A 16,564-nucleotide genomic window follows, 5' to 3' on the forward strand; every position below is an offset into this window, starting at 1 on the left:
ATGTGTTCCTCGAAAAATGGAGCGAAGACTATGACGTCGTTCAAATACACCAAACAAGTTTGCCATTACCGGCCAGCCAATACGGTGTCCCTTTGGAAAGTTGCAGGGGCAGTGCAAAGTCCCAATGACATGACTTTAAACTGGTATAGTCCATCTGGTGTAATAAACGCCATCTTTTCGCGATCCCTTTCGTCAACTTCCACCTGCCAGTAGCCAGTCCTTAGATCTATAGATGAAAAGTATCTGGCATTGCAGAGACGATCGAGGGCGCCATCAATTCGAGGGAGCGGATAAACGTCCTTTCTCGTTACCTTATTGAGTCGGCGATAGTCGACGCAGAATCTTGGAGTGCCGTCCAGTTTTTTCACGACCACTACAGGGGAAGCCCACGGGCTGTGGGAGGGCTCAATGATGTTGTCATGAAGCATTTCTTGTACCTGTTTCCGGATTGCCTCGCGCTCTTTCATGGACACACGGTGTGGCGATTGGTGACTTGGTTGCACAATTTCATCAGTTATGATGCGATGTTTCACAAGCGTTGTCTGGCGGATCTTGGGTGACGTGGCGAAACAATCCTGGTAGCTATAGAGCAGTTTCCGCAACCTTTCGTGTCTTTCCAGGGGCAACGCCGGATTCACGTTAAAGAACACGTCATGTGTACGAGGATGGAGTGCGTCGTCGATCGTGAGTACATCGCTTATGACCGGGATGGTCTCGATTAGTGCTACAGTGGTGCCCTTTGCAAGGTGACGATATTCCGAGCAGAAAATAGTGATTAGTATACTGACGGTTCCTTCAACGATGGGAATGATTCCTCTGGCGATAGCCAAACCTTTTTCAAAGAGCAAACTCTGGTTGACCTGGAACAAACCTTCCGCGCAGATGCAGCTGTCAGCGCCCACGGGGATGACAGCACTCGAGCGTGGTGGCATCTGATGTGTTCGTCGAGAATCATTAGCGCCGCTGATAATGCAGGACTTGGATTTCGCGTGACGCCCGTATCTGGTGAAAGGGTAATTGTTTGCGCTCGAAGATCTATGATTGCTTTGTTTGCCGAAAGGAAGTCCGCACCGAGAATGACGTTCCGAGAGCACTGGTCCAGGAAGACGAAAACAGTAGGGTACGTATGCCCTTCCACATCCACATGAGCTGTGCATCTTCCTTTTGGTGTTATGACGTGACCACCTGCTGTTCGTACCTGCGGGCCTTCCCACGAAGTCAGCACCTTCTTCAACTGATCGGCGAACACCCCACTCATGACGGAGAAGTCAGCACCGGTATCAACCAACGCAATTACGTCCCGGTTGTCGATTTTCACTGCCAGATCAGTCGATTTTACCTCGGCGTTGCAGGTCTGTCGTGGTGTACTGTTGCGGCTTGGACGGAACTTGGTGCTGATATGTCGCTCGTGTCTCTCACACGCTGCAGGTAGTGTTGCTTCACTGGGACATTCGGGCGGGGGAGGGTCTTCAGGGGTGCGCCGGGCAGCAACCACACCTCCATTGGTTGCCGTCTTTAGTTTCCCACATGAGGGCTAGGGGACCTTCCCCGTGATGCTCCTGTGTTGGCAGGGCGTGGCAATGGGTAACGGTGAAACGAAGGCGATGGTGACCTGCAGCAGCCCGCTGGCAAACTTTGTCGCTGCAAATAGTCTTCAATCTCAGCTGGTCTTTGACCAGGTTGCGGGCGTGAAGCGCCGACGTGAAATCCATGTATTCCGAGGTTCCTATAGAAACAGTTACGGTACAAGTGGCCAGGTTCACCGCAGTGGAAACACAGCGGGCGATGGTCGTCAGTCCTCCACACGTCGGACTTTCTAGGGACGGCTCTTTCGGCAGGAGGTCGGTAGACATTTGGTTGTGGGCGTGGCGGGGGAGAGTACGCCGGTTGGGCGGGGCGCACCGGGTTGCGCCCGGCCGCGGCGTACGACATGATTTGCGGTCCTCGTGGAACCCACTCAGGCTCCTGGCTTGGTGGAACTAATGGCCCGGTCCCCAGCGCCTGCAGAACTTCTTGTCTGACGACATCGCTCAACGTCGCGGCTTGAGGACAAGAACTCGGGAACATCTTCCGTAGTTCCTCTTGCACAACAGCCTTTATGGTGTCGCGAAGGTTGCTGACGGTTACAGCATTAAGCTCGGCCGGCGACGTACCGCCTACAAGAGCAGGGCATCCATACTGTCTCCGCCGCACATAGATAATCTTTTCCATGGCGGCTGCTTCCGTTACTAATTGGGAGACAGTTTGCGGTGGATTGCGCATTAATCCAGCAAAAAGTTCTTCCTTCACTCCTCTGATAAGGAATCCGAGTTTTTTTTTTCCTCTGGCATTTCCGGATCTGCTCGACCAAATAGATGCTTCATTTCTTCGACGAAGACAGCGACGCTCTCGTTAGGGAGCTGGAAGCAGGAATGCAGCTGCCTCTCCACCCGTTCCTTGCGAGCGACGCTTGAAAACGTCCGAAGAAGGCTGCCTTTGAAATCCTCCCACGTCCTAAGCACGGATTCGTGGTTGATAAACCAGGTACGTGCAGACTCTTCCAGTGTAACGTAGACCCACTGTAATTTCGCTTCGTCATTCCACTTGTTGATGGCCGCCACGCGCTCGAACTGTTTCAGCCAGTCCTCGGGGTCGTCACACGGCGTTCCGCGGAGTTTAGGGGGTTCACGGGGTTGCTGCAATGCGATGGCTGTTGGCAACTGGGCTTCACTCATCTTGACAGGCCTGGCTTCTTTCGTGGCGGGTGGTTTTTCTGGAAGGAGGCTGTGCTCCGGGGGAAGTCCTAGCTGTCGGCGGCTTCTTCTCTGGTCGTCTTCCTTTGCTTGGTGAGGACTGGCGTCACGGCTGCACGAGGGGTTACTGAACATACCCAGTACCTCCACCAGATGTGACGTGCGTCGTCGTCACTGGAATCCACAGAAGACGAGGGTGCAGCAGACAAGGTTTGTTAGTAAGGAGGCATACTTGTGCCTCTCGCTTAGGACACAAAAGGAACACTAACAGGATCGGAGTGGCGTGCCCATGCACAGCTGCCGTTCCACCAAAGAACAACCCACAGCTTACGCGCTGCCAGTTATTTAAGCATTCAGAGGACAACACAGAACATGCACACACCTATTATCAGATACTGCACTGTCTGATACAATAAGCCCATCGGAAGTTAATCGCAGTCCGCTCTAGCCTATCTAAATGACGCGACGGCTGTCGCTCTATAGTGGCAGCTGCGCAGAACGGCATGGCACGTGGCATTATCATGATGCACAACACCACAAACATCGTCGTTAGTGCCTCCTTAATCTTTTTTTAAAAATTATACTCCTACTCAACACAACAAAATATAAGAAAAACTACACAGACGTTTTGCCACCCTCATATGTGGCGAAACGTCTGTGTAGTCTTTTTTTATATTTTGTTGTCTTAAGTCGGAGTATAATTTTTGCTCATGAACTCACCCAGATTCGGGAACATTTTTGAACCCATAATACTGTGTCACCCTAAAGTTAATATTACTTCAACACTTGCGTAACCATAAGCCTGCGCAAGGTTACTCACTAGGCAACAAAACAAAGGCTTCTCAGTGAAATCTAAAATGAAAATAAAACACTGACATGCTTCTCACAGCGGCCTGCTTTTCGTCCCAGGATTTCCGGTGGTAAAAATAGGAACAGCCCTTTGGATGCAAATTCAGGTGCCTGCGGTGGTCATTATTGTTAAAAACCGGCATGGTCATAGCCTTGCCTTTACAACATTGACAGGACAAGTGCGATTGAGGAACCTTATTGAGGATTGGGGAGGCGGCGTACTCTCCCCTCTTCCCTCCTCACACGCCTTCCTATTACGCGTAACCCTTATCGTTTGTCCGTTCCACAGTTGTGCGCTTACTTACCGTTGTCCGAGTAGGCCTTGATGTGGCAGTTTTCGATGTTCTTGAAGTGGGGCAGCACCTCGTCGTAGCTCCAGCCCTTGGCGCCGTAGTCTTTCGCCCAGTTGTCGTAGTCGCGCCGGTTGCCCCGCACGTACAGCATGAAGTTGATGACGCTCGAGCCTCCCAGAGCCTTGCCACGGGGCCACGGGCTGCGCTGCGTTACCGTACGCAATGAAGACTCGCCAAAAGATTCGGGACAGCCCCAAGCACGTCCGGCTAGGTGCAACTAGGCTTCCAAGTTGCAGTGAATTTTATGCGTAGTGAACGCCATGCAAATGGCCAGTGTGTAAGTGAACTTTCTTGTAGTGAGTGAGCCCTTGTCAGTCAGAAGTGGCGTAGTCGTGGAACTGGTTTAGGAGATTCAACATCCGCCCGCCCTTTCCCAGAATGTTTGCATTTCGTGAGCACACGTACGCGCTCACACCAATATATTTGAATGGGGCTCAACACCACCGAGAAACGCACTTGTGACATTTTTTTTAAATTCTGTTTTGACATTTGCGCGGGATAAAACAAGGGCTATAGTCATGAACGGCACGAGCTGATTTTAAACTGGTGAGTATAAAATTTTAAACGTAGTGAAGTGGCACGTGCCACTGAACTTTTCCCATAATTACCTGCTTCAAAAGTCGGAAAGCTACAAAGGCCCGAAAGAACGGAGGTTAGGCAGATGTATGTAATGTATTACCCATCGTTCCTACTCTCCATGGCTAAAGCGTCATACATTGTAACTCCCATATATACCATACTCAGATTCCTCTGTTTTGCATATTTATAAAACTAAAAATGGGTGACTAGACCTGTTGAGGTATGCGATACGCAAAGTATAGGCCACAACAAGGGTACCTGGAACGTTTCTGTCTGTCTGTCTGTCTGTTTGTCTGTCTGTCTGTCTGTCTGTCTGTCTGTCTGTCTGTCTGTCTGTCTGTCTGTCTGTCTGTCTGTCTGTGTGCGTGCGTGCGTGCGTGCGTGTGTGTGTGTGTGTGAGAGAGAGAGAGAGAGAGAGAGAGAGAAAGTCCCTTTTGTGCGGGCTATCTGGCTACTGGAACAGCCTGCTCGAGCGTACGTGTTCTTTGAGAGACAGACAAGAGTGCTCCTGCGGCTCGGTGACGTAGTTCCAGTCGTACGGCCCGTGGTAGTGGAGGAGCGCATAGAGCGGTACGTCCGTCGTGGCATCTTCCGGTCCGCCGGCCTCGATCAGGAGGACGCTGACGGACGGATTGGCCGACAGTCGGTTGGCCAGCACACATCCCGCCGAACCACCGCCAACTGCAGAGGGTGCGCGGCAACATTGTACGCTGTGTAGTTCTACCATCTATATTCTCGCACATGTGAATGTGTGCATACGCAGTAAAAAGGATAGCCAAATCAAACACCACGAAATTTACTTCTCATGCTCATAGTTGTTTGAAAAAGCGGAGATATGAAGTAAGTACAAATAACAGGCGAAAGCATAGCCACACGTGAGGGAAGAGTGCACCTTTGTATGACTTTATTTAACCTCTCTGTCATTTCGTTATCTTAATAACCAAGAAAGTTTCTCACTGATGCTTTCGTTGTCTATCATTGTCTGTCGGCTTCATGATGAATGTGAGCAGCATAATTCCCCTTTCTAGGAAGGTGTTTGTGTTCTGCTGTATTATCTTGTATATCCGGGTCTCTCCGCAAACCTCCTGTATCATGAATTCATAGCCATCTTTGAGTCACTCGTCCAACAGACTCCATTTGCAAATCCGCCTTATTCTGGGGGTTCACAGAATTACACAAATAGATTATATGCTAAAATGTCTCTGATAATTGCGGAATTATAAAGTGCACATGTTTGGTCACCAGTGACGCAACATACAGCCTGCTTGCTGATAATTGCGGAATTATAAAGTGCACATGTTTGGTCACCAGTGACGCAACATACAGCCTGCTTGCTGTGCGCAAGTCAATCGATATACAGATGATGAGCGGCGTCACTGCCTGACCGATGACGTAGTCGTACTCCTCGTGCAGCTTCTCGGTGTGGTAGTAGTTGATGCCAGGCGGCTGACTCATCTGCAACAGCGACAGCATCTGCGCCAGCAGGAAGGCGGCCCACTTGGGAATCACGAACGGGATCGTCCCAGAGCTGATCATGGCGGCGTTACACCGCTGGCGAAGTCAGCTCCTGTGGGCAGTGTGTCGGAAGGACATGTTTTACGATTCGGTTTTCTTTCGTTCCACCGCCAAATGTTCTGTTTCTGTTCCACAACGAAAAGCAAAATGTCCCGTAACGGTTCGTAATGGTTTTTATGTCTGTGCAAACATTTGATGTTAAGGTAACGATAAAAATAGCATTTCTGACATAGTCACTTGCGCGCCTCTTAACGGGGCCATGCAAAACTTTTTCAAGTAGCCTCACTAAAGCACTTTATTGTCGCACGAATACACTGCCGCAAAAATACTTAAAATCCACCCAGCACGAGTGGAGTTACAAAGATCTGTCGCACGCTGCTATTGCATTTTATCTCCTCTCGTGCCGACAAAAGCGCTGAAAGATAAGAAGGGTGGCATGGCACGGGCGGCATGGCACGGACGGCATGGCATGGCATGGCATGGCATGGCATGGCAATGGCACGAGTGGCATAGAAATGATGATGATATATGATGTCTCACGAGTAAGGACCACGATGTAACTTTGAGGCACGTCATAGTGTTGGGCCCCGAAAATTCAGACGACCTGGTGTTCTTTAACGCGCGCCGACATCGCAGCATGCACGCGACTTCAGTGTTTCGCCTTCCGAAATGCCACTTTTCGATATGTAATGGAAACGGAGACTTTGGGGGGGGGGGGGTCAACAGCTTTCAACCATCACATGGCTTTAACGATCAGCGGCTTGTGATCCTCAGTTCCTCAGCGGCTTCTGGCCGCCTCGCTCCATGGAGCCTACGGCTTCAAGGTCAAACCTCATAAGCGCGAAAATGCACGCGACAGCGACAAGCGACGCGACGTAGATCGGCTTCGCGCGATCAGTCGCTAGCGCAGGCAAACCTCATTCACGCGACGGCTTCGGCGAGCGAATTCCACTGTTGCTGGCATGAGGCCGTCTACTCGCACCAAGTAAACCGCGTAGCGAGCGGTATGCAATTTAAAAATAAGATATATTGTTGTGTAATGAAACGGAAAGTGTTTATTATTGCCTTGCAGCACTTTTTTATATGCACATGCGTAATAAACATTGCGTTATTTCTTGTTGCGCATACGTGACTCGGGCAGGGTCACGTGCACCTATGTAGTCTATCTTTTCCGGTATTTCGCTATTGGCTGCTTGAGCCCAGCACTTCCGGGCGATGAGCGACGGTTTCCAAATCTGAAGAACCGAGCGATCGCGCGAAAACGAGCACGCGACACGTCGCGCGAACGCCCTGTTTCGTCGCTCATAGCGTCGCTCGTCACTGTCGCGTGCATTTTCGCGCTTATGAGGTTTGGCCCTCATCGAGCGAGGCGGCCAGAAGGGTCTGAAGGACGGCCATCAGGGACGTAACGCGAAGCGTATTGCGGGTAGTGTTGCGCATGCCGATACCGCCGGCACGTGGCCTTATTGTGGTCCAGGATGCACCGCGATTTATGTGCGAAGATTGTGGCCCGCACGTCGACCATTTGTTGATAACGAGATAGCGCCAGATGCTACGGCGACTGTATCTCGGATGGTGAACGCGCCTTGCAATCCAGTAGGACATTATGTACCCCGACGGCTGTCGAACACGCTGTTCGCCACCCACTAAGCCAATGTGTCTATTTTCTTTTAATGGGCGCAAGTCCACCAAATAAACGGATGTCCTTCTATTTCTACGAGCCTCTCGGTCTCCGGTCTTCGGGCTACCCTCGCTCTTACGTGACATCTGGTGGAGGTGCTGGGTATGCACAAGAATGACCTTAAAACAGCCACTGCAGAAAACGAGGACGCTGAAGACACAGATACTCGAAGCAGCCGCCACCTACGAAACCTGCCACCTGAGCTGGGACCGCTACCGGACTCCACGCGACCACGAAAGGACGCTTCCACAGCCATTATGAGCACACCGCAATCACCTACCCCTGTCATGCTGCAGCAGCCGCGGGTGCCCCCAACTTTCCATGGTTATACCGCTGAAGACCCAGAAGAATGGCTCGACCAATTCGAGCGCGTGGCTACCGTAAACAGGTGGGATGAAGAAATGAAGCTGCAATACGTTTACTTTTCCCTGGACGGCCCCGCCAAAACGTGGTATGAAAACCATGAGACCACACTGACCACCTGGGAATTTCTGAAGAATGAGTTGCTCAGGACCTTCACCAGTATCATGCGAAAAGAAAGGGCCCAGCTACTGCAAGAATCGAGGACCCAACAGCCCAATGGGACCCTAAACGTGTACGTCGAAGAAATCAAACGTCTTTTTAGACGTGCGGACCAAGACATGACCGAAGACAAAAAGGTCGGATACCTAATGCGAGGGGTGCCGTCCTCATAAGGAACCCTCCTAAAACAGTCACCGAATTTACTGAAGAAGTGCACACCATAGAAAGGACCCTGGACGCCCGGACTCGGCAATACAACCGCCCGTTTCAGCTCAGCTCGCTCTACTCGGAACCAATTCGAGGTGGGCTAACCACCAACGATCTGCGGGAAGCTATTCGAGAAGTGGTTAAAGAAGAACTACGTCTATTGCTACCTCCTACCCCCCAGCCCCCCAAGCAGCATCTGTCTTGGACAGCAGGCGCTTGGCTCTTCATCAGCGACGACAGTAACAGAGGCCGAAGCAATGACTTACGCCGCTGCAGTGAACACTAGGCCACCCCGACGAAACGAGCACAGTCCTCGACGGTACGCTGCAGCCCCAAGTAGCCATCCACCCTTCCCCGCCCACCCTACATACGAGAGACGCCCGAGCCAAAGAAAGTGTGACACCTGGAGAACTCCCGATGACCGTCCCCTATGCTTTCACTGCGGTGAGGCCAGCCAGATTCTTCGACACTGCCCCTACAGGCGGATGGGACTGCATATGGCTTCTCATCTCGGGCACCACGGCCATGCCCTGGACAACGACCTCCGGCAATTGAAGACTACTTGCGCCATACAGAGTACTTGTCCAGCCGTTCTCTATCACCGCCATCCCAACGCTTCACGTCACCGAACCGCATCAACAATGAACGAAGGAAGGTCCCCAAACCCCCATAGGGGAAACTAAAACCAGCAACCTTTGGAGGTGAGGTTGTTTCAAGAGGAAAAGCTGAAGACCCTCCACCGACGACCATATATGACGACAGCACATCATCTACGACGACGACAACGCACAACAACCCAAGCCGCGAGACGAAGCAAAACGAAGCAAAACGTAGCAACAACCCGAACCCAAAACCAACGCGCAACTCCAGCCCACGTGTCACCGATTTTGAAGTATCTATCGACGGCCACCCGCTAACTGCCTTGATTGACACAGGGGCTGACTACTCGGTCATCAGCGGGCCATTGACAGCACAACTGAAGAAGGTTAAGACGGCTTGGGACGGCCCGCAGATCCGCACAGCGGGAGGCCACCTCCTCACCCCATCGGGGCGATGTACTGCAAGGGTGACATTCGATGGTCACACATACCTTGCGACTTTCTTGGTGCTCCCACAGTGCTCCCGTGACGTCATTCTCGGCATGGACTTCTTGACTCAACATCTCGCGGTTATTGAGCTGGCGTCCAGATCCATCAAACTTTCCTCGAATGAAGCCATAAATTCATACTCGGCACCACATAATCGCGCAGCCCTCCGTGTGCTCGAGAATGACGTGAGCGTCCTACTCCGATCAATGACCCTAATCCCCGTAACCACTGGTACTGCCGAAAATGCTCATGGCGTCGTCGAAGGTAACATACAGCTTTTGCTTGGCCGTGATATCGCAATCGCAAGAGGCATTGCGGACTTCCGGAATGGACAGGGCCCAGTGCTGCTAACAAATTTCAGCCAAGAACACCGTCACCTGGCCAAAGGCACGACCATTGCCTTTCTCGATGAAATCGCGGAAGTCAGCGACACCCTCGCCCTTTCGAATCCAGCGACCATCACCCCACAGACCCACAACTCGCAACTGTCATTCGACATTAACCCTTCCTTGCCTCAATGCAAGCAGCAACTGCTCCAGAACCTTCTTTGACGTTATGACGACTGTTTCGCCACTTCTTCACAGGTCCGACCAACTTCTCTGGCAAAGCATCGAATCATAACACAAGAAGACATCCGCCCTCTCCATCAAAGCCCCCTTATCGTGTGTCGGCACGTGAACGTCAGGCCATCCGAGAGCAAGTTGAGGAAATGTTACACGACGATGTCATTCAGCCATCGAAAAGCCCATGGGCAGCACCAGTCGTCCTTGTCAAAAAGAAAGACGGAAGTCTTCGGTTTTGCGTCGATTACCGACGGTTGAATAGTGTAACCAAGAAGGGCGTGTACCCTTTACCAAGGATCGGCGATACCCTAGATCATCTTAGTGATGCAAGGTACTTCTCGTCCATTGATCTGAAGACAGGGTATTGGCGAATTCGGGTTGATGAAAGAGACCGAGAAAAGACCGCCTTCATCACGCCGGATGGATTGTATGAGTTCAAAGTGATGCCATTTGGACTTTGTTCCGCTCCAGCAACCTTCCAGCGTCTAATGGACACAGTACTGGCAGGCCTCAAGTGGCAAATATGTCTCGTATACCTGGACGATGTGTTCGTCTTCGCCTCCAACTTTAGCGACCACCTGAAAAGGCTCCGGACGGTACTGGACACAATTAAGTCATCAGGGCTGACACTGAAGCAAGAAAAATGCCATTTTACCTATGAAGAACTACAGTTCCTTGGCCATGTTATAAGCAAAGATGGCGTAAGACCAGATCCCGAGAAGACAGCCGCTATCGCACAGTTTCCTCAGCCGCAAGATAAGAGAGCAGTGCGCCGATTCTTAGGACTGTGCGCCTATTACCGGCGGTTCGTCAAGAACTTCTCACACATTGCTGACCCTTTGACGCGGCTCAGCAAGTCGGACGCCCCTTTCAAATGGAAAGCTGCGCAACGTGAGGCATTCAAAGAACTTCAACAACGTTTACAGTAGCCGCTGGTGCTGGGTCACTTTGATGAAAATGCCGAAACTGAGATACATACAGACGCCAGAAGCATCGGCTTAGGTGCCATTCTCGTTCAAAAAGCACAAGGGCTGCGAGCGCGTCATCGCGTATGCAAGCCGCTCACTGTCGAAAGCGAAAGTGAACTATTCCACGTCTGAGAAGGAGTGTCTTGCGATAGTATGGGTCCCCTCGAAATTCCGCCCATACTGGTATCGCAGACCCTTCAAGGTCGTAACAGACCATATGCGTTGTGCTGGTTGGCCAGTTTGAAGGACTTTTCTGGCCGCTTCGCTCGATGGAGCCTACGGCTTCAGGAGTTTGACGTGAAAGTGGTCTACACGTCTGGTCGTAAGCACTCCGGCGCAGAGTGCCTCTCAAGAGCCCCTGTCGGCACACCACCAAGCCATGAAGACGACGATGCCTTTCTTGGGCCTATCAGCAGCAGCACCTTTGCATTACAGCAGCGCTCAGACCCGATTCTACAACAGTTGATCAACTACATCGAAGGAAAGGCCTCCATACCACCTGCACTGTTCAAGCGTGGGATATTCTCCTTCTGTGTGCAAAACGGGGTGGTCGTTAAAAAGAACTTCACACCGAATAAGGCAGCTTACCTTCTTGTCGTCCCAAGCAGCCTCAGAGAAGAAATTTTACAAGCGTTACATGACGAACCCACTGCAGGCCACCTCGGTTTTACACGCACACTCCACAGAATTCAAGAGCGATACTACTGGCCCCGCCTCTCCTCAGATGTTGCCCGGTACGTCAAGAGTTGCCGTGAATGTCAGCGCCGGAAGAGACCTCCAACAAAACCAGCTGGATTTCTCAAGCCAATTGAACCCCCGTCGAGACCATTCCAACAGATTGGTATGGACCTGCTTGGACCTTTCCCCACGTCAACATCCGGTAACAAGTCGATCATAGTGGCCACTGATTACCTTACCCGATACGCTGAAGCTAAGGCCCTTCCGAACGGCACAGCCGTAGAAGTTGCCAAATTTTTTGTCGAATCAATTCTCCTCCGTCATGGCGCACCTGAGGTACTAATAACAGACAGGGGAACGACGTTTACGGCTGATCTTACTCGGGCAATCTTACATTACAGTCATACCGAAGAACAACTGCGTACTCTCCGCAGACAAACGGTCTCACGGAACGCTTCAACAAGACCATTGCCGTGGACACAGAACACAAGACCTGGGACTTAATCCTGCCTTACGTGATCTTCGCCTACAACACCGCGGTGCAGGAGACCACTAAAATGACACCATTTAATCTCGTCCACGGGAGGGATGCTGTTACTACCCTGGACGCCATGCTGCCTAATGTCACTGATGAAAACAACCTAGACGTGGCCGCCTACCTTCAGCGCGCAGAAGAAGCCCGGCAGCTTGCTCGTCTGCGCATAAAAGACCAACAGCGAAACGACGCAAGACGCTACAACCTGCGGAGACGCAATTTAACATACAGGCCAGGTGACAGAGTCTGGGTTTGGACGCCCGTTTGCCGCCGCGGATTAAGCGAAAAACTCGTGCGCCGTTATTTCGACCCATACAAAGTCATCCGTCAAGTGGGTGAAGTGGACTATGAAGTGGTCCCTGATGGGGCTAGCTCATCCCAACGACGCCACGCACGACAAGAAGTGGTACACGTCACCCGTTTGAAGCCCTATCATGCGCGCTAAAGGACGCTCCCTGTTTGCATCTCTTGTTTTGTTTATGTGTGCCTGATTCGTGCTCATTTGACATTTACCTTCGCATAGGCTGTCCCTTTGTTTTGGTTTTATTTTAAACAAAGCATCGGGTCGATGCTTACGTTGAGGAGGGGAGCAATGCCGCGAAGCGTATTGCGGATAGTGTTGCGCATGCCGATACCGCCGGCACGCGGCCTTATCGTGGTCCAGGATGCACCACGATTCATCTGCAAAGATCGTGGCCCGCACGTCGACAATTCGTAGATTACGAGATAGCCCCAGATGCTACGACGACTGTATCTCGGATGGTGAACGCGCCCTGCAATCCAGTGGGACATTCTGTTCCCCGACGGCCGTCGAACACGCTGTTCGCCACCCGCTAAGCCGATGTGTCTGCTTTCCTTTAGTGGGTGCAAGTCCGCCAAGTAAACGGATGTCCTTCTATTTCTACAAGCCTCCCGGTCTCCTGTCTTCGGGCTAGCCCCACTCTTACGTGACAACATGGCTTTAACGATCAGCCGTGCCTGAGACTTCACAAGTATTTCAGCACAAATTTCGAACAGCTCTTCGCTACTGTGACAATATCTATCTACACGACTGTTTCCGATTGCCCTGAACATGAATAATCAAGATTAATTTTACCCGCCGCAAAGTTTTTCAGCAACTGTTTTCCGGACATTTCAGTAAACTCCGTGGCATGGGTTGTTTCCAAAATAGTGGAGTGTTAATGCTGTTTATGTGCTGAGTGTTGCCACTGCTGGTTATGTGGCCAGTCTTTCGATATAACTCATAGATAAATAATTAGGAACTTCTGAAACCTACCCGGTTCTTGGTCAATCCTCCAGAGTAAATGTGTGCTACTGTCTAAGGTTACACTCTTCTCTACTCTAAAGTTAGCCATGCTACTATTACGTGGGATGTGATTTGCTTCCATAGTGCCGTAACAGAGGTGCACTTAACTCACTGTTGTAGGTCGATTTCTTCCTGCCATTGGTAAAATTTGCACGGATTCTCAATAGCAGGTACGACGGCAACGATAGAGACACTGCAGTTCCGCTGTGACTAAGTACAATACCCGCTTGCCCAATACACTTACCGCGTCGAATGTCCAGTCGACTCCCCTGCGTAATCCCGACTCTGTACGGAACCACGGGCCCACGGTCTCGGTGCGTAGACGAGACGTGGCCGGCGAATGCATTGTTGTCTCCACGTCGGCGATGTCCCGTAGCTCCTGCACGAGTCTCGCTCGCCACGGCGTCCATCTTTGTGGCGGGACCAATAACTCGCTTTGTGCAGAGCACAATGGCCGCCTCGCACTGTCCAAGGCTGTAAGGGCATTGTTTTTGACGGTGAGGCCGCAAAAACAGATTTGCAGATGTTACACGTGTCGCAAAAGGCAGTGGTCACCGCTGAATTTCTACCCAGTGATAATTCGGAAAGTCTTGTTCAAGAATTCAGAAAAAGGCACCGCATCGTCTAAGCTGTGTTAGATGTATAATAATAATAATAATGATAATAATAATAATAATAATAATAATAACTAACAGTTTACACACCATTCTAATCTAACCTTGAGGAAGACAAGCTTATACCACGCCTATAAAGTCAAACCATTTTTTTCTCACCTTGAAAAACACCGCGATTGACCTCTTGCGCTAGCAATAGATCAATAGAATTCACTGCCATCTAATGTTTCCGCTGTAAACGATCATCAGTCTTTTCAGTCAGCTATCCACTTGTTTCTCGAGCGTAATAAAACTTTTAAATAAATCACTTGATTGCATTTTTTTAATGCGCATGTCATCTTGGATTATGTTCATTTCAGAAACTGAACAAACCTATAAAAATATCTTGATGTTATTGATATTATGAACTGTTGTTGTTATTGCATTGTATAGTACTTTACTTTTCAGTTGCTGTGTGCCTGAAGTGATTGATTGATTTGATTGATTTGTGGGGTGAGAGACGCATTGATTATGAGAGACGCCGTAGTGGAGGGCTCCGGAAATTTCGACCACCTGGGGTTCTTTAACGTGCACCTAAATCTGAGCACACGGGCCCACAACATTTCCGCCTCCATCGGGAATGCAGCCGCCACAGCCGGGATTCGATCCCACAACCAGCGGGTTAGCAGCTGAGTACCTTAGCCACCAGACCACCGTGGCGGGGCATGTGCCTGAAGTGTGACTGTATATAACTCCTTAGTGATTCCCCCTGTGTAATATTCCCTCCGGGCCCCGTAGGGTATCTATATGAATAAAAAAGTAAATGACAAAATGCATACGATTACTATGAGACATGGCATAATAGATGAAAAAAAAATCCACAAACGGGGGTTCTGTGCTCCAGCCGACAATTTCACTAGCGGACTTGCCGTTCTAATCTAATCTTCAGGAAGACACGTATAGGCTTGTTGAAATGTCTTTACAAGCACACCACTCCTTTTTTTACGAATTTCCTCACCGTAAGCTTGCATCTTTTCTTTCTTGCCGTGTTTACAGCGTGGTGGAGAGAGAGAGAGAACACAAGAAGAAAGGCAGGGAGGTAAACCAGGGCTGAGCCCCGGTAGACTACCCTGGACTAGGGAAAGGGAGAGGGGAACGAAGGTTATAGGAAGGGAGAGAAACGACCACTGACTGGGCCGACGCGTAACAGTTTCACCATCACAAACGGTGAAACAGGCCGTTGTCTTTGAGAAAATGCAACTGTGCTTTCGCTGCGTGGTGGAGTATTTCCGAAAATGTTTGCCATCTGATGTTCTTACACGCGCAGCCAACATTGAACAGCAAAGACTTATAATATCTTGGGTTTCACGTTCCAAAACCACAATATGATTATGAGAGACAACGTGTTGCAGGGCTCCGGACGTTTGGACCACGTGGGGTTGTTTGAGGTGCAACCAAATCTATGCACACGTGGCTTAAAACGTTTTACTCTGCATCGAAAACGCAGCCGCCGCGGCCGGGACTAGATCCCGCGACCTACTGGCCCGCAGTCGAGCGCCATAGACCACAGGGGCGTATTGCGCGCAGCACACGAGATTCTAGCGTACCGCCGTGGCTGGAATCGAACCTGAAACCTTCGGGGATAGAATTACGACCACCGTTGCAACGGTCCTGCGTTACAGGCGATGCGAGTTTAGTTGTGATGACCTCTGTCTGCTACAGCAACTGATTAACACTCTGAGCAAGCCGGTACTGTTTTGAATTGAATTGAATTGAAAGTTTATTTGCCCTGAAAAGAACGTACAGGAGCAGGAGCAGAGACTAAAGGCTATACAGCCTGACAAAGGGCCTCTGCTCCTAAACACAGTTTGGCACGCAGGCCACGGAGCACCTACATATCAAACAAATATTTCGGATCATTGCACAAAAACACAACAAACATTACCACAGTCTTACTAGGCAGTGTGAAATAAACACAAAAGAAATTCATCACGAAGCAACATTTCAGCAGACCTGAAAATACAACAGCACAACAAGAAACAACTGCATAGCATCGAAATACAAGATGAGAGCCTCGTAGCATACTCCAAAATATTATAAATCAAAGATAAAGAAAGACAAGATATTAAAAATCAAACAAATTTTAAATACCGTACTCAACACCATGACGCATCAGTATGGTTTTGATAATGGTGTTAGAAGGACGGTTTTGTACTTCATGGCACTTTACGCATGGCGCCTAAGCAACGCCAACCACTCTAACACAAAAGCCATTTTCGAAGTATACGCTCGCTGCTGACGTTGAAGTAGAACATACTTCGGTATCGAGTATATGGGAATCAAGCTATACCAGCGTGCTGGCCGAGGGTAGCAGCAGTATCAGGCTTTAGGAACT

The 16,564-nt window shown here is 50.3% G+C and overlaps 1 protein-coding gene across 2 annotated transcripts in view; it reads right to left on the minus strand.

Annotated features, from left to right (window-relative positions):
- LOC119163888 (L-sorbose 1-dehydrogenase) overlaps positions 1-13,949 on the minus strand; it is a 34,744-nt gene extending 20,795 nt beyond the window's left edge. Inside the window, exons 1-4 of one of the 2 annotated variants that reach the window (XM_037415962.2) lie at positions 13,821-13,949; positions 5,899-6,080; positions 4,992-5,194; positions 3,887-4,079 (exon numbers count right to left, since the gene is read on the minus strand). In XM_037415962.2, coding sequence (XP_037271859.2) covers positions 3,887-4,079; positions 4,992-5,194; positions 5,899-6,049 — 547 coding nt within the window. In that variant the 5' untranslated portion in view covers positions 6,050-6,080; positions 13,821-13,949. The other variant, XM_075872253.1, reaches the window with a different exon arrangement.
- Positions 13,950-16,564: the final 2,615 nt, after the last annotated feature.

The sequence above is a fragment of the Rhipicephalus microplus genome, chromosome 8 (assembly GCF_043290135.1).
Source record: "Rhipicephalus microplus isolate Deutch F79 chromosome 8, USDA_Rmic, whole genome shotgun sequence".
Classification (NCBI taxonomy): Eukaryota; Metazoa; Arthropoda; class Arachnida; order Ixodida; family Ixodidae; genus Rhipicephalus; species Rhipicephalus microplus.